Source organism: Nuphar pumila, chromosome 10 (genome assembly GCF_984573655.1).
Source record: "Nuphar pumila chromosome 10, dmNupPumi1.hap1.1, whole genome shotgun sequence".
NCBI classification, from domain to species: domain Eukaryota; kingdom Viridiplantae; phylum Streptophyta; class Magnoliopsida; order Nymphaeales; family Nymphaeaceae; genus Nuphar; species Nuphar pumila.
The window spans coordinates 5,957,543-5,985,499 of NC_143258.1; the positions used below are offsets into that span (position 1 = coordinate 5,957,543).

General features: G+C 39.5%; 1 protein-coding gene across 5 annotated transcripts; it reads right to left on the reverse strand.

Moving 5' to 3' along the window:
* Positions 1 to 10,433: 10,433 nt before the first annotated feature.
* On the reverse strand, positions 10,434 to 27,946 carry LOC149823358 (THO complex subunit 4B-like). 5 transcript variants are annotated; one of them, XM_090018800.1, is made up of 8 exons: positions 27,596 to 27,946; positions 27,220 to 27,372; positions 20,960 to 21,028; positions 20,695 to 20,879; positions 11,585 to 12,195; positions 11,301 to 11,403; positions 10,908 to 11,206; positions 10,434 to 10,804 (listed from the first exon to the last, which is right to left on the reverse strand). In XM_090018800.1, the coding sequence occupies exons 1-5, from the start codon at positions 27,779 to 27,781 to the stop codon at positions 12,033 to 12,035; spliced, it is 756 nt and encodes a 251-aa protein (XP_089874926.1). In that variant the 5' UTR covers positions 27,782 to 27,946; the 3' UTR covers positions 10,434 to 10,804; positions 10,908 to 11,206; positions 11,301 to 11,403; positions 11,585 to 12,032. The 5 variants fall into 5 exon arrangements, with proteins under 5 accessions (XP_089874926.1, XP_089874927.1, XP_089874924.1 ...); XM_090018801.1 differs by lacking the exon at positions 11,301 to 11,403; XM_090018798.1 differs by having other exon boundaries at positions 10,908 to 11,403.
* Positions 27,947 to 27,957: the final 11 nt, after the last annotated feature.

A 27,957-nucleotide genomic window follows, 5' to 3' on the forward strand; every position in this document is an offset into this window, starting at 1 on the left:
TGAGCCAGCGCGATGAGGTCTTCCTGCCGCTGAGTGAGGTTTTTTCGGGTTATAAATTTTAAAAAAACTAAGAATATAAACTGTTCGGATCCAATTAATAAGATTGGATAAAATAGAATCCGGTTAATATTTGGATTCGGATTCCGTATGCAGTTTTGCATCAGAATTAGAACATAATCCAAACTCATCAGATAATCCAACCCAATTGCATGTAAGATGTACTTGATTGACTAATCAGATTCGAGTTCAGTGTTACCTTTTTTTCATCCCACTCAGGATTCAATTATATTAGATCCGATTAACTCGGATTCAGTAATTCAAATTTTACCAATTTGCATCCATGGACTCTGGTTACAAGAGGCCTGAGTTGCGTCTCGAACACAGACTCGAATCCAAATGGGTAAAAATTTGGCTTGGGTTTTTAATTTTCTCTAAGAAACATATGGTTCATCTGATTCAGTCTGGATTGAGAATTAGCGACTGGAAAATTTGCTTTTATCCACTTAACCTTCAGAAGAAGTTTCACATGAGAACTGGCCTTTTTGTATGTAATGTAGCTTACATGAGTAGGGGTGGACATAGGCCCGGCCCGATTAGGACCTGATAAGGGCCCAACAGGCCCGACTCAATCATACTTGGGATTGGGTACCAAATTAACGTGTCTGGCTTGTCGGATCCTATGTTATTTACACAAGGGCCGGCCCAATTAGAGCTCGATTACGGGCCGGGCCCAGCCCAACTTTATTCAGGCTGGGGCTGCAAATTGCAGCCCGAGCCCAAACCGGTTCGAGCTGGGTATCAGAAAGCCCGAGAGCTATCCTGCCTGATGTCCACCCCTACAAATGAGTAGATCCATCTAGGCATTCAGGCATTTGAAATATGAGCAGACTTGGTTGAACGAGAGTTGTTTTTGGCTCGCGTTGGGGACATATTTTATGAAAAGATTGTCCATTGAACATCTGATTGATATGTTTTGTTCTTCTTATTTTGTTTTTGATAGGCAAGATGGGGTTAGGCAGACCCCCACCAGTTATACAACCGTACCATTGGGTTTTGAAGTTGCGACGTCCAACACAAGGTGACGTGCACTATCTGCTCCTACCAGACAAGTCGAGCCTTTTACTTAAGTTATGTGTGCATTTATGAACTGCATTTTGCAGGATTGATGTAAAGGCAAATACAAAGTTTTTTTCTCCTTGCAGTGCGGTGATTTGTCTCTGCAGGTATAGATAAAATTTTCCAAATTTAGTGGTGAACTCTCTTTCAAATAATGTTGGGCATATTTTGTGTCAATGAAGCTTATAGGTTACATAAGAAGATTAATGTTATGTTTGGGGTGCCTTGACTTGGAGGCACATTGCAGTCTTCTGAATACCCTCTGCTTAGGGGCAGGGGTGGGGGCGGGAGACAAGGCCTCCATCCCCGCCCCATCTCAAAGTTCCACCCTCCATCCCCGCACGGGTTTTAATTTTAGCCTCTATCCCCGCCTCCATCCTTGGTCTAAATGGAGCGAGGCAGGGCGGGGCCGTTTCTTCCCGGTCTACTCCATTCCTAAAGGCATTTTAGTTATTTTACTAATGGGGATGGGGGACAGGGCGGGGTGGGGGAAAGCGTAAGTCCATCCCCACCTCCATCCCCGCACGGGTTTTGATTTTAACCTTCATCCCTGCCTCCATCCCGGTTTCATGTCCTGCATCCCCAGTCCAAATGGTGCGAGGCAGGGCGGGGCCCCGTTTTCTCCCAGTCCACTGCCATCCCTATTCTGTTGTTTGAGATCTTGCTCAAACACCATTTTGAGATCCCAACCCTACATTTTAAAACCATTCATAAAAGGATGCTTTTGGCAAGTCCAATACCACACTTAGGTAACACCATGTTTTGTCACCACTTTATTTTAGCAATGCAAGGAAACAGCGTTTAGTCCTAATGCAATGCTCTTGAACACATCCTTAGGGGGAGTTTGTTATACTCCCACCCAAGGGAAGCCACTTTCACTTAAAATGGATGCCAAGAAGGTAGTGCTGGTAAACAAACTGAGCTTGAAGTGTTCTTCTGGTAAGCCAAGTCGAGTTTGAGCTTATAATGAGCCCAGATTAAATGACCTGAGTTCAAGCTTAGCCTTTTTTGGATATTTACAAGAAGAAACCGCACCCAACATCAGAGACCTAGCTGCGCTGGCTCTACATGCCGTACTAACGGTCATTATTCTGATAATGTAAGGCTCCGTGGGCTTACCCCTTATCCCCAGGAGTCACCATGCTTCGGCTTGTGCAAGGGGTGACATCCATGGGATTTGAAACTAGACCGCCTGCCTAGCAGCCTAGGCCCCATCCTACTACGCCGCTAGGTAGACAGTCTAGGTTCAAATCCCATGGGTGTCACCTTATGCGCAAGCTGAATCATGGCAACTTCCTGGGGGTAAAGGGTAAGCCCACAGAGTTTTACGCTATCAGGACAGCGATGTTAGTACAATAAGCAGAGCCAGCATGGCTTACAGAAATGTACATTGTTTTAAAGCTGAATGAATGAAATATGATCCTAAAAAATGCATTGTTTTAGAGCTAGAAGTAGTAAGATTTTACTACTAAAGCTATTTTTTGCAAACCAAATAGTTCATGCATATGTTTTACATATATTATACGAGGTAAAATATATTTAAAAAATATTTTTTACTACTTGATGAGTTTGTACAATTTGAGCCATACCGAGTACCTATTATTCATATTCAGCTTGCCGAGCTTATTTTTACCAGTTTGAACAAGCTCTTTACGGGCCGAACATGAGATGAGTGACAAGTGACTCAACTTGTTTCTCAGCCCTATCACAAGGGAAAGTGCAGCTTTGCCATGGGGGATTTGGAAGCTAGTTTTAAACGAAAAGATGGTTTTTTTTTCATCTGTTATGTGGACTCCACCACCATGTTTCTCATGGAGATGTTTGAATCACCCTCCTTAGGAAAGAGGCCAAAGAGGACCTCTTTCATAAGAAATAAGAAAGGGTATGAAATAAATGCCTACAATGCCCCCTTAGTTACATGCTTGCACATGTGATATTGTAATAGTGCATCTCTTGTTTCTGTTGTGCCGTTGATAAATTAGGAGCTCTTCCAGGCCATTTCAAATGCACTTTTAATTGGATTTGTTTGTGGGTCTTGTTTACATTAGATTGGACTTTGATTTCTGAACATGCTATACTTAATAGGTTGTTTTAATTGGATTTGTGTACCACTACTACACTACCTATATATATATATAGCACATGAGAGCCCTACAGGGTATTTAACCTCTCTGTCAGGCATTAAATTCCAAGTAATTATACAAACTTGATGCCTTCTCTATCTTTATACTTGTTCTAGGTTTTGGAGGGTTACTTGATAGATATGCCATCAAGTGAACCTCTTACTTTTATCGCGAGGTGCTTAGTCTGCTGAATAAGAATTGAGCTTTATTTGCTCAAAAAATTTGGTATCAGCTTTTTGATGCTAAAATGCCACCCTGAATGTTTTGTTAGCTTCTTTCTTTTTGGAAAATGATTGTACTATCCTTGCAAAATGGTGTGCTTCCATAAATGCTTACCAAATTGATGAAATCTTTTGCTTATTCAAAATCTCTGATTTTTTTTTTTATATTTTTTCTCTTCTCACATGCGAACTTGTTGAGGTTTGCGCAATATATAGGTACATTGTAGAAAGCTCGCAACCTTTCAATAAAAAGGTGATTTACATGATCATTTTGTGTACCTTGTGAATTTAACATACAAATTTGAGAAACTGGTTGACTTTTATCCCAATAAAGAAGATTCGCATATCAAACACATGCATCTCCTGAGGTTCGGAACTCCTATACAAACCTTCTCTAATTGAAAGGTTTTAGCTTGGCAGGTTCGCCCTATGCATTTGCAACAATCCCAAAATTTGAACGTGCATCATGCTGACCTCCTTTAACTGAAATCCTACGAACTGCTACAAATATAATACGACCTTCATAAATATAGTATGACAAGATACCTTTCGAACATGTTTAAGTAAGTACTTCTCAAAGAGCTCTGCAAATGTGTGCTGACATGCAGAGTCCCCTGTTGCAAATGTCTCCAATGTTTGCACTCTGATTTGAGCTCTGCAAATACATTACGACCTTTGCAAATATATTATGATCTCCTTTAACTAAATACTCCTCACATACGTCTGCAAATGTGTGTTGACATTCGTAAATACCTGTTATGAATGTTTGTACCTTCATATGTTTGTTGATTCATATATAAAGTCATTGCGGTCTTTTTTTTATTTTTATTTTGTCTCTCATTAGAACTCTAACCCCTTTTCCTTTGTGGTGATTCTTGTGAAATCATCTTTCAATATTCTGGCCAGGTTGCGGCATCTTTTTGGTCAACTTTTTCGTCTTTCAGTTAGATAAAAAAGTGAGTTTCATATATATTATTTTATTGTATTCCTAAGTTATTTTTTTGTAGATATATGTATTTAATACTATGTAGTCAAAAGCCTTAACTAGGCACTGACTACTCCGCCTAGTCGGTCTAGGCTAAGTAAAATGCCTAGGCTTTTCAATTCTTAAGTGGGTATCTTAAAAGGTACCCATTTTGCCAACTAGGCACCGACTAATGTGCTTAGTCAGCAACTAAGACACCTTCGCCTAGGCACGAGGGCAGTTTAGTTATTTATTATTTATATATATAATTATTTTTTGTATATATAATTATATGTATGTGTGTGTATTTGTGTGATTTGTTCTGTGAAATCATGAAAACATGCTTAGTTATTATATTTATATGTGTGTGTGTGCTACTTTGTTTTTGGGATTTTTTCTATGAAACATTGAAAGCATGCACAATTAAGTGTAATTGATTATGTTTTTTATATATGTGTGTGTTACTTTGTTTTTAATTAATTTTCTATAAAAGACTGAAAGCAGGTTTAACTTTATGAATTATTTAATATGTTATTTATATATGTATGTGTTATTGTGCTTCTGTGAAAGGTTGAAAGCATATTTTATTGATTATACTGAATATGTTATGAATAATTGAATATATGTATTTGTGTGTACAATTTTATATATATATATATATATATATATATATATTGGTTATGTATATTAATATATTTTGTGAAAGCATGTATAATTTTGTAGTTGTGTAATGAAATCATCTTATTAGTAAAAGAATTAAACATATTTTTATGTATATTTTGTATATTTTTTATATTTAATTGGGGTACCAACTAGTTCGACTAGTCTCATCTAGTCCTTGGCTAGTCTTTTTAAGGGTCTACCTATTAGGCACCACCTAATGCTTTTGATTACATGGATTTAATATGACCTTGTAGTATTTGTATTTGGTTGTTGTCGTGGATGATTTATATATGGTTGTTTGTGTTTTATTTAACATTTAACATCTAGTTTTTTATTTAGGATTATATATATATATATATATATATATATATATATTAGTGTTAGAGATGATTTATGTTTGTTTTATTGCTCTTTATTTAATATTTGATGGTTTTATATTGGGTAATGGGGTTAGGGTTGACTATGCACAAGCATTCAATAGGGTCAAGGTTTTTTGTAGGTAGTTGGTTTTCAGAGTGGTTGTTGCAGGTAGTTTTGTTAATTAAATGTATGAAGGATATATGGATGATATTTTTGTCACATGCTATTTTTATTAGATAAATTATATGTTGTGTGTTTTGTTTAAGCAATTAATGTTAGCCTCAGAAAGGTTTAAAGTATACTATTGTAACACTTGATCACCCTAATTGGAGACCTATAATAGTCTTTAAACACAATAGCTTTAAGAAATTTATGCCTTTGATGTTTTGTAAAACTGGATATGCAGAAGAGTTATTGAGCCTTCGGTATAATTATTCTCTAAATACAAATAGCCGACAATTATAGATAGATGTTTTAGATGATAATAATGTAGAAGCGATGTTATCTAGTGGTGATGTTTACTTGAATACTTGCAAAGTTAAACAAAGAGCAATTGCTTTGGCACCATCTATTGAGCTCGGTCCTTTGGTGAACATCCAGTTGTCCCAAATAGTGAGCGATATTAATGTTTTTAACATGCATGTGGAGGGCATGCAATTGCTTAAATCAACTAGGGATATAGATATTCGACGTGCAGGCAACAAAGAACTTTCACGAATAATTGATGTTATACATGATCAAAAGATCACTGCAGAGGATGTGAAAAGATGTCAGCAAACCAATGCTATTGATCTTCACTGTAGTAAATTAGATAACATTTAGTCTTCTAAGGTAGATGACATAACTAGGTATAAGTTGTTGCACTTTATAATTTATGCTTGAGATGAATGTGTTATTTTTATGGTTAATCATAAAATTTAGAAATATAAAAATATTACATGCATGAAAGCTAATAAAGTGATAAATATAATGGTTTATTATTTAGTTTTTGCATCTGAACAATCAATTAGTTGTAGCAAGGATCACATTGACAGTAAAAAATCAGATGATGTTGATGACTATACCATGTCAGATGAGGATAACTCATAAATAATAGGAGAGGAACAAGACACTAACGACATGAGACAATTAATAATAGATGTGATGCACAAATAGTAATTAAAAAGACGAACCCTTGGTATGTTGTATAAACTATATGAGCATTTATTGAGCAGTAAAATTGTTTGATATTTTTATACTAATGAGATGTGATTGAATATGTTCTTGTTTAATGGATTCTTATACAATGAAGAGCATTTGAAAATAATTAAAGAAGCGACATTTCAGTTGATAGACAAGTTTTATGATGAAAAACTTAATGATCAAGAATCTTTCCAGTGGCTAACAATAAGCTCAAATGATAGAGACATTATTGTCAGCCAAAGGTTTAATGATGTAAATCACTGTCATGAGTTTTTAAAAAATCATGTGATCAAGAATAACTATTAAATAAAATTCATGAGGAGTTGTAATAATAGAGTGACTGTGGTATGTACGAGAAAGAACATGCAAACTATAGGTGATTACCCTTGAAAGATCCAATGCACAAAGGTGCATAGAACAACATTCTTTCAAGTGAAAAAGTGTGAAAGAGATCATGTATGTGGTAGATTATTGTGCATCTTTTGAATAGAAAATGTGTCTATCACATAGATTGAAGGTGTTATTCGCAAACACGTGCACAATAACCGAAGATGACCCCAAGAAAAATTAATAATGACATCAGTCGTGAGAAAGGTATTGATAAAGATGTTTAGAACCATCAATCACTTCTCAGAAATAGCTATATTAAATAAATTTAATGATCAATGGAAAACATTTCACTAAATACATATTTTTTTATAGTGTACAACTCATGACTACATAAAATTTACAACCACATGAAAATGAGCATCTTACCAAATTATGAAAACAAAGCGAGAAACAGAACTCACATGAAAATAAATTAAACAAACAAAAAACAAAATAGGCTATTGAACATGCAAAGATAACTTTAGAACCATGCAATTCTTTCACAAAATAATTGATTCATGCAAAAAATAATAATAATTCAGTCGTTAAAGATGTGTTTACTTAAATATTTTGTCGTTGATGATGTCCTGGATACTAAAAAATTTACTGATGTAGTGTCGTCGTGCGATGAAGAGCAAGCAATAGCACCAAAGAATTTTGCCCAAAAATATGTCAAAAAAACACCAAAAAAAATTGCCTAGAGAAAAATAGGTTGGGGACCACAAGAATCCAAGTTTATTAAAAAATAACCTCAAAATGGGACAATTTTGAAGAAATGAAGCATCATATTTAATGTTTGTAAGGAGTTTCACAAAAAATGAGAAAATTCACATTAAAGTCTTGAAAATTTTTATGAATATGATGTCCAATGTGCGAATGTTTGGCAAGTCCGCAAATGAGGTTAGACAAACTGCATATATAGAGGATGTTTGTGATTCATCTTAAGAACATAACGATGACGTCTGCATATGAGTGACGACATTCACAATAGGTATTTGCGAATGTTAGCACATATTTGTCGACGTACGTGAGTATTTAGTTAAAAGAGGTTTACATGTTTTCTTTGTGAAGTGACCTATATTTGTGAATGTAGTATTGTATTTGCAGAAGTCAAATCAGAGTGCGAATGTCAGAGACAATTATAATAAGTGACTTCGAGAGCACACATTTGTAGAACTCCTCATGGAGTATTTACTTGAGAGAGGTTCGCATGGTATCTTTGCAAAGGTCATACTATATTTGCAAAGCTCTGCAAGCTATCTCCTTTTTATTGAAGTTGTGAACTTACTACAGTGTACCTATATATCGTGCAAACCTCAGCAGATTCAAATGTGTGAAGAGCAAAATTATCCTACAAAAATCATGAATCAAAGATTTTGGATATACACAGGATTTCGTCAAATTGGTAGGCATTTTGGGAAGCATAGTTTTTTTGCAAGGACTGTACAATCAATTTCTGTTTGTTTATTTTTTCAAGAACAATGGTGTTTAGACTTCAATTGGTGTTGCTTTGATACTCTTTTATATAGAATGGCACAATAGCAACTGCTTCATCAGCTACTTTTAAGGAAGCAATTATAACTTTTTGAAAATATTTTTTTCTTTTTTAACTACTCTTTAAAAAGAACAGTTACTTCACCTATCTACCATTCATTCCCCATTTTTCAATCTCTCTCTCTCTCTCTCTCTCTCTCTCTCTCTCTCTCTCTCTCTCTCTCTCTCTCTCTCTCTCTCTCGCGCGCGCAAGGCATCAATTAAGAGTTTGGAGCAGTTATGGCACTCAGTTGGCCTTGTCATTGGTGGACTTTCAGTTGTGGCTTCTTTATCTTGCCACAACAAACTTAGCTAGAGCATAGTTTTCGAGTGTGTCAACTTCTATTTTTCCTTTTTTTGATGACGAGGAACCCTCTCTAAAAACCGGGTCACTTAATGGGCCTGCCCCAATACGAGGTAAACACTGGGAGGGGTCCGTGTGTTAAAACTTTTTTTTTTTTGACGGATCAAGCTGGGGTTAAGCAGACCCCTACCAGTTATACAACCATAGTATTGGGATTCGAACTTGCATCGTCCCAACACTAACTGCTCTTGCCAGACAAGCGGAGCCCCCCGTTGGTATGTTAAAACTTCTTTTTGCACGTAAACGAAGAGCTTCACTTCGTTCACTATGCCTTTCCGCTTGCTTTACGTCCCTGTTTATAATCGGAAATAATTTTCCTACGCCTTTTAATTTTGAAAATTTACATTTTGGGTCTACTTTTTACCCCTAATTCCAAATATGAGACTCAGTTCCTGAATTACACCAACGGAGGCTCCGCTTGTCTGGTAGGAGCGGCCAGTGCATGTAACCTTGTGTTGGGACGTTGTAGGTTCAAAACCCAATGGTATAGTTGTATAACTGGCAGGGGTCCGACTAACCCCAGCTTGCCTATAAAAAAATGTTCTCCTCTTTTGCCCATAAAAAAAAAAGTGCACAGGCGAGTCCGTAGCTTTTAGAGGTGGGCCAAGTAAAGCAGAGTGGTCATAGAACCCCATTCAAGGTTTTTCTTGCTTAGGTGAGGGTTTCTCATCTTCAAAAAAATAAAAAACTTGTGCACTGCCTTTTTACAGCGAAAACAAAGTACAATGGGGGGCAGTCGGACTTCGTGTCCTTCGGAAACCTGGAACCATTTCAGTGCTTTTGTGTGCACGGAGGGTAAGCACACGGAGAGTGTTACCATGACACACAAACGCCCCCCTTCACCACCACCATACGCATTCATCATTGGAAGCTCTTCATTTTACCGGCATAGGAATCCGCAGTTGTAGTAGACCTGGTTAGGGCAGAGGGTTGAGAGTTAGCAAGCCCCAAACATCTCATCAAGGTTGAATTTACCAAAGGGAATACCCACAAGGCCACAACTTCACCAGTGGTGTTGAAAACTTTGATTGTTGAGCCAATCACTTATGGGGCTTAGTGTCCAAGATGAGGCCCAATCTGACTCGATTTGAAGAAACAAAAGACAAAAAAAAAGGATGAGCTTCATCTGTTTTTGTACTTAAGTTAAGGTGAGACCCTCGCCTGCTGATAGTCACAGTTGTATCCATTCTATTAAGAATAACTTAATTAACTTTTTGCAGAAAAGAAATAATGGCTACCCTGGCCCTGTTTTGACCAAATCTACCCTATGGATGTAACATGGTCAAATTAGTAAAAATCAACCTTAAATTGCATTCTTGAAAAAAAAACCCTTAACTGTATTTTTCTAAATAAAAATATATTTTTTTGAAGATTGAAAACTACAAAATCATTATAAGCCATTCAACTCCGACAAAATCTGAGACATCGGAAAAACATGATTCAAGAGCGCCACTTTCAAACTAAACCAAACATGTATATCACATATGGAAGGTCAGATGTGCAAAAACAGAATAAATGTATTTCACTATAAATTATACCGAAAATTGATATCGTCATTTTCTGCATGGAACCAATCTCCATTTGGGAGCATTGAAGCAAAGCTGCGTTCAGTGGCTTAGAAGAAGGCCGACTTAAACTGCAAGCAGATATACACAAAACTCGAGTTGCATCCAAGCATATGAACAGGTACGCAAAAAACAGAGGCTATGATGCTGTAACTACGAGTATAAAACTCTGATACATTGGCAGCTATTTTTTCTGGAACTGTAGCACAAGCCTGATGATCTTTGATTCAAAACAGGCCCCCAAGATCGATTCAGAAAAAGAATTTGAGAACTCACAAAATGCAACACATTCAAGAAGACTGAAATGGTTTTCCATGCTCACTTATCTATACAGATCAAGTTTCCTGCATATTCAACAAACCAACCACCATACACAATGATTAGCTCCATCTCTCACCAAAAAAATAAGAGAGACAACCAAAAGCGGTGTTTCTATACATTTCTCACCAGCAAAATAATTCAGCGCCAATTTAAGATGCCACAGCTCAGACCATCTAATAAAACCTCAACAGCCAACATGCTACCTGATTGATTTTTCTTCTGAAGTCTGTATCACTCTCACTAGCCAGCGCCCAAGAAAGAATTCATTTCATAAGTGCCTATCAGTAAACCAAATTGAACTCATTGCCCCATGATGTCAACTATAATTCTAGATAAACTGCAAGTCACTGCCGCATCCAAAGCTATGGTGCATGGCCGCAAATCCAGCTTAGTAGGCAGCCTACTAGGCTATTCAAGCAATCAAACTGAATCAAGAAGAAAATCACAATGAGGAATCATGTATGGTTCCTTTTTCTAGGTAAAATTGGGGATACCCTGCCATGGATTTGAACCTGAGACCTCTCAGCTAAAATAGTGTACCACCAGAAAACCAGCCATCCACCCCCCTCCACAATTTATTACTAAACTGACATTCATGAGAAGGAAACCAAAAATGCAAGATCTGCAAGAACTTCCAGTAATCAGAGATTCAGAATGATAATGAAAGATGAGATATAAAGAGAGCCTTTCTGCACATTCACGTCAGCCTCCAAAGTCCAAACTGCAAATCAAAACCATCGCATTCTACAAAAAACTACATTATCAGAACAGAGGGCAGAGATTAAGGAGAAAATGAACAATACCTTCAATGTGATCATCCACTGATTACACAAGAAGGGTCTCTTTGCTCTTCAGCATGCCTTGATCAGTAAGCTGTCATATTGAAGAGACAGCTCCACTGGTCGTGCATCTGACTTTTCCCACCACACCGCTTTTAGAAAGGGGTCCAGCGAACAAGGAAAATGTGGAGACTTCAACTCAGGACTCCGTGTTCAAGAATTCAAAATAAAAATAAAAGGGAAATCAAGCTAACCAGTCTGGTCCAGCACTCAAACCGTTCACTAATAGCCTTAATACCATGTCAGAAGCAATGGAATGAACGGCAAGAACAATTTTCAAGCCCCATTGTCCAGTAACAAGACCCCTTAGCTTCCCCCCTCTAGAAAGTGTAGCATGATGGTAAAAATACATAATATTCAGATGAGTATCTTTGAGCAAGCCCTAAGGCATCAGAAGCCAGGCAAACACACTTCAATTTATCTGCATTGCCTCCGTGTGGTATTTATCCAGGTCTGCATCAAGTTCTTCAGCAGATACACGTTCACCATGTCCTCTACCCCTTCCTCGCCCTCTACCCAATCCACGACCACCGCCACCTCGGAGACGTGAAACAGCAGCAACTCTTCCTTTGTTGCTGTTAGATCATAAGCACCAAGCGTTAATTAGTAACCTTAAAATCTCTCATTATAGAACAATAAGTTAAGAAGGTTCAAATAATATTCATAATACAAAGAAGATAACTAACAAAAAAGGGACGTGATTTGTGAAAGGCTTTGCTCAAGAGCAAAGGCTGCTGTTGCACAAAGCTGCATGCACATATACAGATGCATGGCTTGAGTTAACTAAAATGCCTTTTTTCCAAGAAGAGACCCAAATAGGTTCTTCAAGTCCACTCAACTTGCATAACTCTAGTGAGAAGGGAATTATGGAACATGCTTCAGTTCATTTAAGCTGATTTGAGTGCAATTTTGATCAAGCAGCAGAATTAGTATTTCTGCTACAGTTGTTAGCAAATGAACAGTGTTATCGTTACAGTTGTGACTGACTGACCAATTATTTGGAAACTAGAACTTAGAGAACCGTTTGATTGATAGGACACACACGTCCAATGGACAAGTCTGACCCACTTTAGGGTCATCCTGTTAAATATTATACTTATATTTGTGTGTGTGTGCATATAAATATATGTGTATACTATGTCACATGGGTACGGGTGCAGGGGGGGGGGGGGGGGGGGCACTTTCAAAAAACCTGGGTGCGGAGGTGCGGCAAAAATATAAAAAAATATATATATATATATATATATATATATATATATATATATATATATATATATATATATATATATATATATATATAAAGTCCAAAAGTTGGACATAAATGACCCTGGGTGCGTTGACTGCACTCAGGGTCAGGTTGACCGCATCGGGTGCGGGTGCGACACGGGCGCGACACCTAGTTGGAGAATCCCTGTGACATATTGATGCAGGGAGGGTTGCACTGCTCTTTCGATAACTGGTGCTCACGCTGTTGCTCCTTGATGCAGCAACAGGAAAAAGCAAACCACCCACGTACAGGCCGGACGCTGTCGTGGGTCTTTTGGTGCCGAACAGTTGTGCGACAGCAAAAATAACCAAGGAAAGGCAGAATAAAAAGGTCATATCAATTGATCCGATCAACGTTTATTTAAAAGGACTGATAAAAAAGAAACTACAGTGTTCAGAATATAATCAGACTGGTAAATAGTGATTGGATGTAAGGAGAATCAACAAAGAAATAACATGAAAGAGACAAAAGACTGCAGTGAACCAATAGAAACAAAGAACAGAAAAAAAACAGGCTGCAGTAAATTTCCAATATGCTGTGTAGCAGCACACAACCCTAAGAGGATCTTTTAAAGGCTTCAGCTGGGTCCGGGTCTCGGGTCCGGTCCCGGACCACTCCTGTGTGCTGCTGGATCTGGGGCATTCCGTCCTATGTGCTCGCCTGGAATAGGTACACAGCGGGGCCTCTCCCCCACGTCTTGGAACCATTATCTGGGTTGGATCCACTACTTGGGTTTGATCCCCATAGTGTAGATCCGGTCCCCTGCTTGGGTCACGCTAAATGGATCTGAGTTCATCCTGCTCTGCATCATTCTCCCCTGGTTGGGAAGAAGTCGGCTCTGACGACTTGTTGTCTCCACAGTAAGCATTTAGATCAGACACATTAAATATAGGAGAAAAGTGCCAATTGTTGGGCTGCTCAGGGAGGTAAGACCGATCAAATAGGCGCGCGAGCCGGGGAAACCCGGTCTCCTTGGTGGGAAGAAGAACTATCTTATGATCCTTAAAGGCAAAGGTGTATGTATTCCGACGGCCATCATGGATGGTCTTACGGTCAAACTGCTAGGGACGTCCCAAAAGGATGTGACACGCACTCATAGGGGCCACACTTCAGCGTGGTAATGCTCCCCATGGAGAACCGAACTAGACAACACATGGTGATGGGTACCTCGTTCCCTTTCTTGAACCATGTCATTTTATAAAGATGGGACAATTTTTTCGTTTTTAGGTTCAAGGTGGATACAACACTATCGGATACCATATTCTCACACGCCCCAGTATCAATGATAACATCACACGCGCGCCCCCTCACAGTTGCACCGAGTTCTAAAAATATTATTCTGCAACTATTTTTTCGGTGCCGACTCTCGAGATGTGGTCAAAACATCACGGATGGTTAACAAATTTTTTATGATGCCATCGAACTCTACGACTTTCATCTCCCCCCAACAGGCGATTCACCCTCATTATCGGACGTAGACTCAACAATGCCCTCTGCTATATGGGTGTTCTTACTCATGGTGGGACACTTGGACGCAATATGATTTAACTCTTGACACCTAAAACAACGAACGGTAGACTCACCGGGCTTACCTTTGGATCGGGTGTGGTACGCGGGTCGAGACTGATCGGGTTTGCTAGGGTCAAGTGGTCAACTCTAGGGGTGGACTTTGAGTCTTCTTTCCTAGGGGAGCTCGCTCCCCTGGTTGGGAAACTCGACTTGGGTTGACTAGACTGATCACTACGGGATGTCCTATGTTCCTGCCTCCTTTTCAGTTTCTCCTCCACATTCATGGCATAACTAATTGCCTGATCTAATGACTCGACTGTGATACAACTAAAGTCATCAGAAATAATAGGACGGAGACCAAAAATATAACTCGTGAACTGCTGGTGGGCAGTATCCTCGATATGCACTCGTAGGGAAAGACGATGAAACTCAGCAGTGTAATCCGCCACAGTATTGGTGCCTTGACGCAAGGTCAGGTACTCCTTGTAGGCTCTCTCGACGTGATCTAACGGCACGAACTTAAACTGCATCAACTGCCGCATCTCTTCCCAAGTTTGTACGTGCTCTAATCCCTGCCGCTCCCTCGACCTCTGCAGTTCAACCCACCATGTCTGTGCTAGGCCTCTCAACCGGGTAAGAGGCTAGGGAGACATGATGGTGCTCGACGACATCGTGGTAGTCGAAGAAGAACTGAACGATATATGACCAATCGAAGAACTGCTCCGCATTGAACCGACCTGCGAACTCTGGAAGCTCCAACTTCACCCCATACGTGGAGGGGCGCTTTTGTGCTCTCTGCAGTCGAGCCTTCACCATTCTTGTAGGATGCTCGTTCAAGAAGGTGTTATCATCCCACACTGCTTCATCTCCGTGGTCCTGTTCGCCTGGCTGCTGGGGTTGGCGGATTTCGACGACCTGTTGTCGACCCTCTGGTGGCGTCGGTCCCTACTGAATCTGCCTCGGTCTGGCTGGCCCGTGGGTGGGAGGGAGCCATCTGTGGCCGGCGTTGTGGTACCAGTATGACAGGAGGTCTAAGGTAAGGGGGATGGAGCTGCCGGGTCTCGGGCTCTAGGTGGGTAGGAACTGGATAGCGCAGGTCTGGGTTATGGGTTGGATTAAGGTAGGGGCAGTGGATTGGGTTTGGTACTGGATTCTGGATTTGGGTTGGGTTAAAAGCTTGGGACTGGTAAGGGTACTGGGATGAATTACCCGATTGGATCTGGATCGGGTCAAGTCCTAAACTACTCGTCGGACCAAGATTTTGATAGGTTGGATCGATGATCGAGTTGTGGGGATAAAAGGCTTGGTCTAAACTCGATCCATATGATTATGGGTCTGGTTTTGACTCGGCTCAAATTCAAACTGGAGCTCGGTCCAATATGGGTTTGGGTCGGTACGAGATCCATTTTGTGGGTCAAAACTAACGGGTTGGGTCTGGTTTGGGGCGAACAGCGAACCAAACCCAACTAGGTAAGTCGGGTGATGGGGTTCGGGGCTCGGACCCATTCCCTAGAACCTGAAAAATGGTTCCCGAGAACCTGGTTTGGGCCCTGCTGAAATGAACTCAAACACGGACCCTCTCGGATTCGGCCCAATGTAGTGGGACCCACCTACTCCCGCTCGCAGAGGTGCTGCCACAGGGCATCCACGCACGGACTCAGGAAGAAAAGGGGGGCCCTTCCCGGGTCGAGCCGACAAGGCTGGGTCGTGTAGTCCCGACCCGGCCTATGGCAGGGAAGGACCCACCATGATATTGGGGCCCTGCTGGCCAGGTCTGGCTGGCGACAGGGTTCCAGTGGCCCAAGTCCACGAACCTTGGCCTGCGACTGGACCAAGCGTGACGCTGGGGCCCAGCAGGCCCGGGTCGACCCACGACGCCGGGGCAAATCGGTGTCAGCTGCCAAGATTCATCGGAGGTGGATCGACTGTGCGAACCACAGTCGGTTCAGGGTGTTGAGGAGGTACCGAGGTCGCGGTGATGGCACAGACAGGCTGACAGATCTGCTGGTGTACGTCGATTGTCGCAGCTTCAATGAGAACGATAGTTTTGTTGACCACTCCCGAACCCCTTTGACGTGGGGTCGCCGTGTGGGGCTCCATCCGCGACTCGATGACCGCGATCCAAGTTTCAACCCCATCGAGTCGTTTCGACATGTTGGCCACGTCTCGGCTGACAGGCAGCAAATTTTTGTTCATTCGGGTCATCATCTCCATCATACGCGACATTTGACCGTCGTTATCATTGTCCTCCTGCTCCTTTCCCTTCGCTGGATCGTTCGTCACGTTTGGTGGCATGCTGCCGGCAACGGAGGATGCCCGGTGCTCTTATACCATTTGATGCAGGGAGGGTTGCAGTGCTCTTTCGATAACTGGTGCTCACGCTGTTGCTCCTTGATGCAGCAATAGGAAAAAGCAAACCACCCACATACAGACCAGACGCTGTCGTGGGTCTTCTGGTGCCGAACAGTTGTGCGACAACAAAAATAACCAAGGGAAGGCAGAATAAAAAGGTCGGATCAATTGATCCGATCAATGTTTATTTAAAAGGACTGATAAAAAAGAAACTACAATGTTGAGAAGATAATCAGACTGGTAAATAGTGATTGGATGTAAGGAGAATCAACAAAAAAATAACGTGAAAGAGATAAAAGACTGCAGTGAACCAATAGAAACAAAGAACAGAAAAAAAAACAGGCTGCAGTAAATTTTCAATATGATGTGTAGCCGCACGCAACCCTAAGAGGATCTTTTAAAGGCTTCAGTTGAGTCCGGGTCTCGGGTCCGATCCCGGACCCGATACCACTCCTGTGTGCTGCTGGATCTGGGGCATTCCATCATGTACTCTCTGTGCTCGCCTGGAATAGGTATGCAACGGGGCCTCTCCTCCACGCCTTGGAACCATTATCTAGGTTGGATCCCCATAGTGTAGATCCGGTCCCCTGCTTGGGTCACAGGGTATGGATTCGGGTCCATCTTGCTCTATATCACATATCGGGCAAAAAAAAATTTCTTGGCAAATTTTTTTTAAGTCTGAGAATTGGATCAAAATGACCCTAGGTGCGTTGACCGCACTCTCGTCGAGTCGCGTCGACACGGGTGCGGCACCCTGCTAGCAGAATCCCTGTGATATAGTGTGTATATTTTCCAATACTTATTTTTTGTTTTCTTTGTTTTTTTATTGTTTTGCAGTTCTAGCTGTTGAGAACTAGCCATTAGGAATGCCTAATGGCTAGTCTAACACATGCCTAACGGCTAGTGCTTCCTTCTCTACTCTCTATTGTAAGTGTATATATGGGCATCTTGCCCATTGAAATGAATGCTTGATTGTGAGCATTTTATTAATAAAATCTATATTTTTTATATTGTGTTCTCTTGTGCCTTAGTGCATTTGTATTTGCCCTTAGTGGCTTGTGTTTTTGCACATAATGGCTTGTATTTGGCCTTAGTGCCCATTGACATATCACGTACCTATTTTGGGTTGTTTGCTTACACATCCCATGTTGGCAAGAAACATGTGACGGCTATAAAATATATCATGCCCCACACATTTTTATATTTGCCCTTGGTGGCTTGTGTTTTTGCCCATAGTGGCTTGTATTTGGCCTTAGTGGCCACTGACGTATCTTGCACCTATTTTGGGTTGTTTGCTTATGCATCCCATGTTCGCAAGAAGCATGTGGCGGCTATAAAATATGTCCTGGCCCACGCATTTGTCCCATTTTCATGAGAAGCAAGAGTCAGATGGGGGAAGGTCCAACTCTTGCATCCGGGACATAGGCGACCAAGTAGCCGGCATCCAATGATGCAAACAGTGCCTAAGAGTCTCTAACATGCATGAGAGTCACTGACGTTTTCTTCAGCAAAAGAATTGGATGAGCATTGGAAACAAACAGCTTAATTGAAGTACACCAGATTATGCTTCCTGATTATAAGGCTTCATTTGCTATCCAAGAACAAAATCAACAAACACAACCAGGAAGCACAATCATGGCCTCTAATTTTGGCCAAGCAAATCAGGTTGCATGCTTACAGAACTACAGCTTAAACAAGTATAAAAAACGTGAAGTGATGCAATTCTATAACAGGAAACTCATCAGACATGCAAGAAATGTTTTTCAAACTTTATTCTTGGCAACAACACACATTAAGTTAGGGTAGGTTCGGGTGCCTCAACTCGACGGGATTTGGAATCAGAATGATTTCAAATCATTCTGATTCCAAATCCCAGGGAAATCACAGGCTGCCTGAAATCTCATGTTCGGTTAAACATGAGATTTCGGGCTTTTAGAATCGCTTTCTCAGGTTCCCCTGAGAAAGAAATTATGTGGGAACGAACGGAACGTCCCCTTAGTGTGCACATCTTATGTCAATTTAACACATAACATGCACACGAACCCTGGACATGTCCATATTTGGGAATAACTCATACATATGACCAACCAAACCTATGCCAGGCATAGTCAACAACATGCCCTTTTTTCTTTCTAATATCTCATATAATATTCCTAAATGCACATAACCATGCTTAATCCAAAAAAAAACCTAAACAACCTTATAGCCAAACAAGATATTCATATTATTTTTAAAATTAATATAAACCATAATAAATTTGCTTTAAAAAATGTCAACCTTAAATAGGTCCTAGACAAAATATTTGAAAAGTAAATATATAAACATAGTCCCATTTCTTTGAGAAAAATTGGCAACATGAAAGTTCTAGTGTAGCAGAGTTCATAAAAACCCATTTCTAACAGTATCATGAACATAAATTCGGGGGAGCACATAATGTGCTACCACAACTTTTCACAGAATTAATCAATTAAATTGACACTTCCAGTTTCTCTTTTGAGTTGCCTTTTCTTTCTGATTCGGAGCTCTTCAATATATGAAGACAGTAAGGGTGTGTTTGATTACATTCTCTGAGGAGAACTGAGGTTTTGTGGTTTGAGGCGTGGGGCCCATGCCTTGATCCAACCTCCATACAAATGGAGGATCTCAAGCCCCCCCCCCCCCCCAACCCCAACCCCAAATCCACAGATTTGAAGTTGGGGGTAGATCTTATACCCGAGGTAATCAAACACACCCTAAATGAATGTGTTATTTAAACAGGATTCTATGGAATGAGGGACTAACTGCCAATAAGTCTTTACTCTTTAGTCGAGAAAAATTAATTAGGCTTCATCATGGTGATGGACTATTTGGCTACAACAGCCACCAGTCATCGCAAAATAATAGGAGAATATAGGAAGATGGTTTTTGTTTGATTTAAAGACAAAAGCTAAACAAATATGCAAGAGGATCTTCATAATTGTGAGTTTTCCCAACACTGTCATCTGCTTGTCTTCTTAATAAGTTGGTGATCTCCCATATTTATCCAAAGATTCCAAACATAATATGTAGGATTAAGTACCATCTAACCCGTAACCAATTGCAAAGTACACAGCCATCCCATGTAGAGTGTCACACAGGTTGATATTGGTTACCCTTGTCGGTGAGAAAGGCCCCAGTTGGAACTCATAAGAGAAGATTATCTTAACCAGATCTGACCCCATAGATGTGTTCAGCAAGGTCAAAATAGCAGGCATAGGCCCTTGAATCATGTTTTTTTGACGTAAAATTGTGATATTATGAGGGATGAAAATCGGTACATTAGGCCATTGATTTCTCAACTCACAGAAAATCTGACATACATATCGAAAAAAACATGATCTCGGTTTCTACTAAACTAACATGTAAGTCACATCTGGAGGGTCATATGTGCCAAAAAAAGAGTGTTTCACCAAAGGGTTCCTTACTAATTGGGGTAGCAAACATTATCCCATTGACACATGACAATGTGCACTACATGCTCCATATGATATGCTAATTAGGCTTAGAACATCCAATGGGAAAAAATCCATAAATGTTTTGCAGGTTGCACAAAAATTTAGGACTTCTCAAATATTAGATCATTCCCTAAGGTTCCACAAAATCTCCTGTTCCATGTGGGTATTCACTTCTCAATCAGTTATCAACCACTATAAAAGCACAAGCAAAACAAAAAGAAAAAGAAAAGACTGATGTTGACACTGAAGTAAATGGTAGACATAATAATAAATTATGAAAAGAAGGCCAATCATAAAACAATATCAAAATATCAATTTATATATACTGAAAATTTTCCTCCCAGATTCCCTTTTAAACCTACAATCTGCACGGTCTAATATGAGTAATCCTAAAAGCATTATTTGTCACCAAAGGTATTTGTATTTGGAAACAAGGAAACCAGATCTAGGTTGCTAAAAGAGACAAATGGTACCTCTTTGGAATGCCATTTGGGATAGTGAGTAAGCCATTTGTAACCTGTGGTATCGAAGCAGTTGTTGACAGATTGGTCCCAACGATCTCTATTTTCATTGGCTTTCCATCAAGCTGCACATTATTGTACCGCTTAACAGCTGCTGTAGCATCCGATCTCCGTGAAAACACAACTTCAGCTGTACCCTAAAAAAATAGATTTTCATCATCATTACCACAACTTGCAACTCACATAAATTCAAAGATACATTATGAAAGATGCATACCTTTGACCTGCCACTCCTATCATAGTGGACAGAGAATCGTTTCAAATCACCCACCTCTGAGAAAAGTTCCTGTCACATATACAACAAAGTTAGGGATCCTAACGTTCCTGGTCACATAGTAGTGCTTCATTATAAATGTGAATGTGAGAGCAAGGTTCAACTAAACAGAAACAAGTGATAGATCTGAACTGCATGATCATTTTGGAAAAAGTAAAATAGATGGTAAAATGATCTCAGAAGTCAGAACTTGGAAGCCTTGGGTTATGTCCAAGACTCGAACCAATACGAACTTAGGTACTCATCAACAAAGTACACTAGCAAGGCGGTTCCAATGCACCATAGATGCATCCAAAAAAGCATGGCTTGATTAGAACTTTCAACATTTAAGTATATAACATGGGGTAGATCTTGGTGCCTTAAATGAATATAACGGACATTTTCTTTATGATTTTATATATTTTCCTAAATCTTAAGATTTAGATGGAGTAGTACAAGGGATATCTTATGGAGAAAAGCTTTTCATCGGCGGTGACCTTAATGGACATGTAGGCATTAGTAGAGATGGATTTGAGAGTATCCATGGAGGCTATGGTATAGGAGAAAGAAATGAAAGTGGAGAAAGGATTTTAGATTTTTGTTTGTCCTATGATATGATCTTAGCAAACACTTGGTTTAGGAAGAGGGAGTCTCACCTAGTAACATTTAAAAGTGGGGTTAATACGAGTCAGATAGATTTTTTCCTACTTAGAAAGAGAGATAGGGGTTGTTGCATCGATTGTAAGGTTATACCGGGAGAAAGTGTAGCTACACAACATAGAGTCTTAATTTTAGATCTTAGAATTAGACAATGCCGCAAAAGGGATAGACATAGGATAGATCCTAGAATTAAGTGGTGGGCACTGAAAGGAGCTAAACAAGGAATGTTTGTAGAGCAGGTAGTTAAGGAAGTTGATTGGTGTCCCGAGGAGGATTCAGAATCAATGTGGAATAAGATAGCGGGTGGCATGAGAAAAGTGGCTAAGGAGATATTGGGTGAGTCTAAAGGCGGTGCACCACTAGGTAAGGATACATCATGGTGGAACGAGGATGTCAAATTAGCTATTAAGGTTAAAAGAGAGTGTTATAGAAATCTAAGTAAGAGTCGTGATAATGAGAATTTGGAGAAGTATATGATAGCAAAGAAGGAAGCTAAAAAAGTAATTCGAAACGTGAGGGCTAAGGTATATAAGGAGGTTTATGACAAGTTGGATACCAAAGAAGGCGAGAAGGATATTTATAGGCTTGCAAAGATGAGAGATAGGAAATCGAGGGATTTGGGTATGGTTAGATGTATCAAAGATGAAACGCAAAGGGTTTTAGTTAAAGATGAGGAGATTAAGGAGAGATGGAAAGATTATTTTGATAAGCTATTTAATGATAGTCATGCTCAAGATCTTGGAGACTTCTCAATTCCTTTTCATGAGATAAATCGTGACTTCATGCGCAAGATTCAAAAGAAAGAAATTGCAAAGGCTTTGAAGAAAATGAAATCTAGAAGGGCAGTTGGACCAGATGGTATACCTATCGAGGCTTGGAAATGCTTGGGAGAGAAAGGTTTAGAATGGTTGACAAATCTTTTTAACTTGATTTGGCGAACAAATAAGATGCCTAATGAGTGGAGGAAGAGTACTTTGGTGCCTTTATATAAGAATAAGGGTGATATACAAGATTGCACAAACTATCGTGGTATAAAACTCATGAGTCATACTATGAAACTTTGGGAGAGGGTGATTGAGTCTAGGTTGAGGAAGGTTGTCATGATTATCGGAGAATCAATTTGGTTTTATGCCTGGAAGATCAACTATGGAAGCTATACATCTTCTTAGACAACTTATTGAAAGATATAGAAAGAGGAACAAAGATTTGCATATGGTTTTTATTGATTTAGAGAAGGCATACGATAGAGTACCTAGGGACGTTCTCTGGTGGACAATGATGAAGAAAGGTGTTTCCCTAAAGTACATTAGTATAATTAAAGATATGTATGAAGGAGTAGTAACCAATGTCCGCACTTGTGGAGGGGTGACAACCAATTTTCCGATATCGGTTGGGTTACATCAAGGATCTGCTTTAAGCCCTTTCCTATTTGTGATAGTGATGGATGAGCTTACGAGATCAATTCAAGAAAATGTACCGTGGTGTATGTTGTTTGCTGATGATATTGTTTTGATTGATGAGTCTAGAGCTGGGGTTAATGCTAAGTTAGAATTATGGAGACAGACATTGGAAGCTAGAGGTTTTAAGTTGAGTAAGAGTAAGACTGAATATATGGAATGTCGGTTTAGTAAGCAACGAAGTAGTGATGGGAGTGTAGTGAAGCTTGGTGAGAAAGAAATACCGGTGAATGATTATTTCAAATATTTGGGATCCATCATTCAAAAGTATGGAGAAATTGATGGAGATGTAAATCATAGGATAAAGGTTGGGTGGATGAAATGGAAAAGTGCAACTGGAGTGTTGTGCGATCGTAAAATGCCATTGCGGTTGAAGGGAAAGTTTTATAGGACGACTATTAGACCCGCTTTACTATATGGTACGGAATGTTGGGCTGCCAAGAGACATCATATTCAAAAAATGAGTGTAGCTGAGATGCGGATGCTTAGATGGATGTGTGAAAATACAATAAAAGATAAGATTCGGAACGAGGAGATGCGTAAGAAGGTAGGTGTTGCACCCATTGAAAATAAGATGCGAGAGAATCGTTTACGGTGGTTTGGACATATTCGGCGAAGGCCTAATGATGCTCCAGTTAGAAGGTTGGAGAAATGGGAAAATATATTAGTTAAAAGAGGTCGGGGTAGGCCTAGGAAGACTTGGATGGAGATGATAGGAAAGGATATGAATGCTTTGAACCTCACCGAGGACATGGCATTGGATAGAAATGATTGGAGGAAAAGGATTCATGTGGAAGACCCAAAATGAATTTCTTGTTTGGTTCATATCGCTGACCCCAATTGTTTTGGGATGAAGGCGTAGTTGTTGTTGTTGTTGTTAAATTGTATATGCTGATATTTCCTCATATTTAAAAAAACAAAATTTAAATTTATCACAAGGGTCGCTTTGCCAACAAAATTCCTGACACAAAATTTGTAATAATGGCATTAAAACAACATGAAACCTAGTAGCAAGAGGCAATGAGTAACACCACCAAACAATAAAACCAAGTATAAACAATCAATACTACAAAACAGGAAGCAGATGACGATAGCAGTTTTGGTCCAAACAGTCAACTATATTGATAATTTGACCAAGAACTGCCATGTGATGTGTCCGGCCCCACATCATAGCAAAATATAAAAGCACTTCAGCAAATTGTTGATGCAACATGAAATCTAAAAAGGGCCCTGTTGCATAATTCAAAGAAACATTCAATAGGAAGTATCAATAGTAACAATTTTACACAGTAAACTTGTTCCTGAAGTTTCCACATTAACATTGAGGAGCTCAAAATCCTGCATAAATTTGTTACAATGAAAAGAACCATCCACTCCACCCATGGACTAGGGGAAGCCTCACTATGCAGTAAATTCTAAATTTTTTTAAGAACCAACAAACATATAAACCTGAACACATATACATTATCCAGCAACCAGGAACCAAAAGAAACAACCAATGATTCTACAAGAGAAACAACTAGGAACTAAAAAGGTTTCAATACATTATCCAGCCACCATTACTCCAATTGGATGGTGTTGAGAAAGTCCAAGTTATATCTTCTTGGCCTGCATCTTTTGCTGTGCTATAGGTACCAAAACTCCACTACATCTTTTTTTTATCAAACCTTGAAAGACAAAAAAGGAAAAGAAAATTTCACCTTTTTTGGAAAGTTGGGGAAAAAAGTGTCCTTTTGTGGGAACTGGGAAATGAACATTTAGAAACTACAATTATATTAAAAGATCATGAAATGGCTTTAATTTTACAGTTTTTACCAAGGTTGTAAGTATTGTATCATTACCAGTATTGGTCGGGCCCAAATTAAGAACGTATCGTATCGTAAAATATCATAAATTTTTAATTAAAAATTTCAAAAAATCCAAAAAATCAGAAAAAATTAGCAAACATTCTGAAAAATCACATCACATGAAACAATGATGAATTGCACAAAATACAACCATAAAATCACATATGAAGCATTTATGCCTCTACGAGCAGAATAAGACATCATCAAACATCAACTATCTCACAAGAACAATGCAAAATATTAAATATTTTGAAATTAATAACATGCCACAAGACTCATACTTTCATACTATATAAACAAAAATATTATAACAATAGTTGCACTTGATTTTCACTCATTACTTGAGTGCCCCATTATCATGCCGGATCATCTTATGCCATCTTTGTTTGAAGAGTGTGAAGCCTGATTTCTACCTTGATATAAATTTTTAATGTTCGTTGATCCAACTCCATGGTAAGTTAGCGGGGGGTGTAGGGGGGCGCGAGGCAAAAAAATTCTTGGAAAGTAGTTTTGTAATTTTACTCATAATAAAAAATTTTGAACTTAACCCTTTTTTCTTAGTGGAAAAATGGTGGAAATGCACTTTTTTTACCTTAACCCACTTTTCGGGTGAAAAAATGGTGGAAATGCACTTCTAATGGCCTCTAGACAAATGGAGAAGTTGGCTCTCAAAAGGTATTTAAAACCCAAAATGAAAAAGTAACTTTCAGCCTTTTTAAAGTGAACTGAAGGTGCATCGTACGATACAGCTGAAACAGGTACAATAGTATCGCAAAACCCAAAAGTAACGATATGTATCGTACACTATCGTATGTACAGTACGATACTTACAACACTAGTTTTTACTATATCTAAGGTTTGAATCACATTAACCCTTAGATTTAATTCCAAACATTAACCCTTTAAATAAAATTAGCAGCATTCAATGGATGCAAATTACCAGAAGACGCATCAAAATGGTGGAAGTTTTAAAACTAACAATTACTTCTAAGGGTATGTTAAGCCTTTTGTTTTAAAGGAAAAAGAAAAAGATTATTTTCAAAAGCACAACGGGTATGACAAGTAATTTTTTTTACTCTACAAAATAGCTACATATTTCAAACTTGCCACCACTTATAAGGTCTTTTTTTTATGGTTTCCATGAGTTGAACCTTGCTACCATTAATATAAAAGGTTTAGATTTAGATTAACCCTGCACACATATGCACGTGTATGCATCACAGATAGACACAAAACCCCCATATTGTTTGTCAAGACAATACATTTGAAAGATCCATCCTCCACCTGGTACATTCAGCCCATTTATACCAACTAACTATCCTCACTCATCAACAATTCGAATGCCCAGCTCCTCATATCACTCAAGAAACCTGTTTAATGAGTCACCAAAATGTTATTCATTAACAAATCCTTAAGCATTCCCAGAAATGTGATAGACGTGATTCCAGCACAAACACCTAGACCAATTTCTACCAACTCCACCATCTAGCCTTTTCATATTCCATTCATACAAAACAAAACTGAAAAACAGATGCCATAGGCCAAGTTGATCCATAACCAAAGATTCTCAATGGTCAAACAATATGGAAATCTCAATCTCCACCAAGCCTCCGCTCCAACAAATATCCACCATAAAAAATAATTGAACTCCAGAGAAAAGAACAAATTCTGGGGATAAGCTAAATGGTTAAGCATGCAACGTTATCCATACCAACCAAGTGAACTTTAGCTAAATCCAGCGCACATATCCACCCAAACCACAAGAGAACAATATAATTTCTGTGCTTGATGGCCGGAGAATACTGGAATTATTTAATTCAACTGAACAAAACTTGTCAAGTCCCACGCCCATCCATCAAATCACAAAATAAACACAAGAAATGAGCCCAAATTTCCAATTGGCCTAGATGGAGGAATGATAAGGTTTTTTCATCCACATCAACACATTTTAGCATTGATTCCACACTAACCAACCAAAACTAATCTAAAAAATTCCAAAATACCAGCTGCAGAATTGGACTTTTCATTGTATTGCTGAAAAATACACCTTAATAAAATCAATTTAGGTTTTATCCCATCGCCACCCAATCAAAGATGGAATTTTGAACATACAAATTAAGAAATCAAATAACAATTTATATTAAGATTCATGTATTTATCACGAAGGTCATACTGCGCTATATACAATATGCAGTTACAGTAAAAAGGGAGAAAAACAGGAAAGCGAACTGATTAGAAAAAAGGAATACAAAGAAAGAACCTTAATATCTTCATTTGAAACACCATAATCCAAATTCGATATGTAAAGCTTTGTCCCCGTCTCGATCGACCTCGCCATCAGGCCTGGGTACGCCGCTACCTGATCCGTGAACACGTCATGCTGCCACGTCGTTTCAGGGGCCGCCGGGATAGGCTGCTCCACCAAAAAACAACAACAACCCGAAAAAAGAAAAGATTCAGAAAAACCTAACCCTAGTGAAAGGCACATGAAAAAAGAAAGAAAGAAGGGGAACAAAAAAAAAAAAAAAACAAAGATGTGCATGGCAAAGATACCGACAGAAACACCAAAAAAGGAAGACGCATACGATGAAAACCCTAACAAAAAAAAGAAGGCCCTGAGAGGAAGAAGAAGTCACCTTTCCGGCCGAATACGGGTTCACCCGATTGGCAGCGCGATTGGGGAATCGGCGGGCAGGGCCAGGACCGGAGCCCGCAACTCCGCGGCCCCTTCCTCTCGATCCGCCACCGCCGCCGCCTCCAGCCGTGGGCTTCTTGTTGCTCTTGATCAGGTCGTCGAGGGTCATGTCCAAGGAGCTGGACATCTTCGCGGGGGCCTGCAAAGCCCTAGAGGGAAGGGATCCGGGTGAGTGTGTAGGAAGAATAGAGGATGGGTTCTCAGGAAAAGATTAGGGCTAGGGTTTAGAAGGGAAGGCGAAGAGGGGGCGTTGGTGCAGGGAGGCAGCAGGGACGCTGATCTTCCTCGAAAGAGAGATGGGAA

Coding starts and splice junctions, on each gene's coding strand:
- LOC149823358 (XM_090018801.1), bottom strand. CDS start 27,781: ATGTCCAGCTCCTTGGACATGACCCTCGACGACCTGATCAAGAGCAAC. Junction 21,029..27,219: donor TTTCAAATGAAGATATTAAG/GTTCTTTCTTTG, acceptor TATATGTGACAG/GAACTTTTCTCAGAGGTGGG. Junction 12,196..20,694: donor CCAAATGGCATTCCAAAGAG/GTACCATTTGTC, acceptor ATGATCTAACAG/CAACAAAGGAAGAGTTGCTG.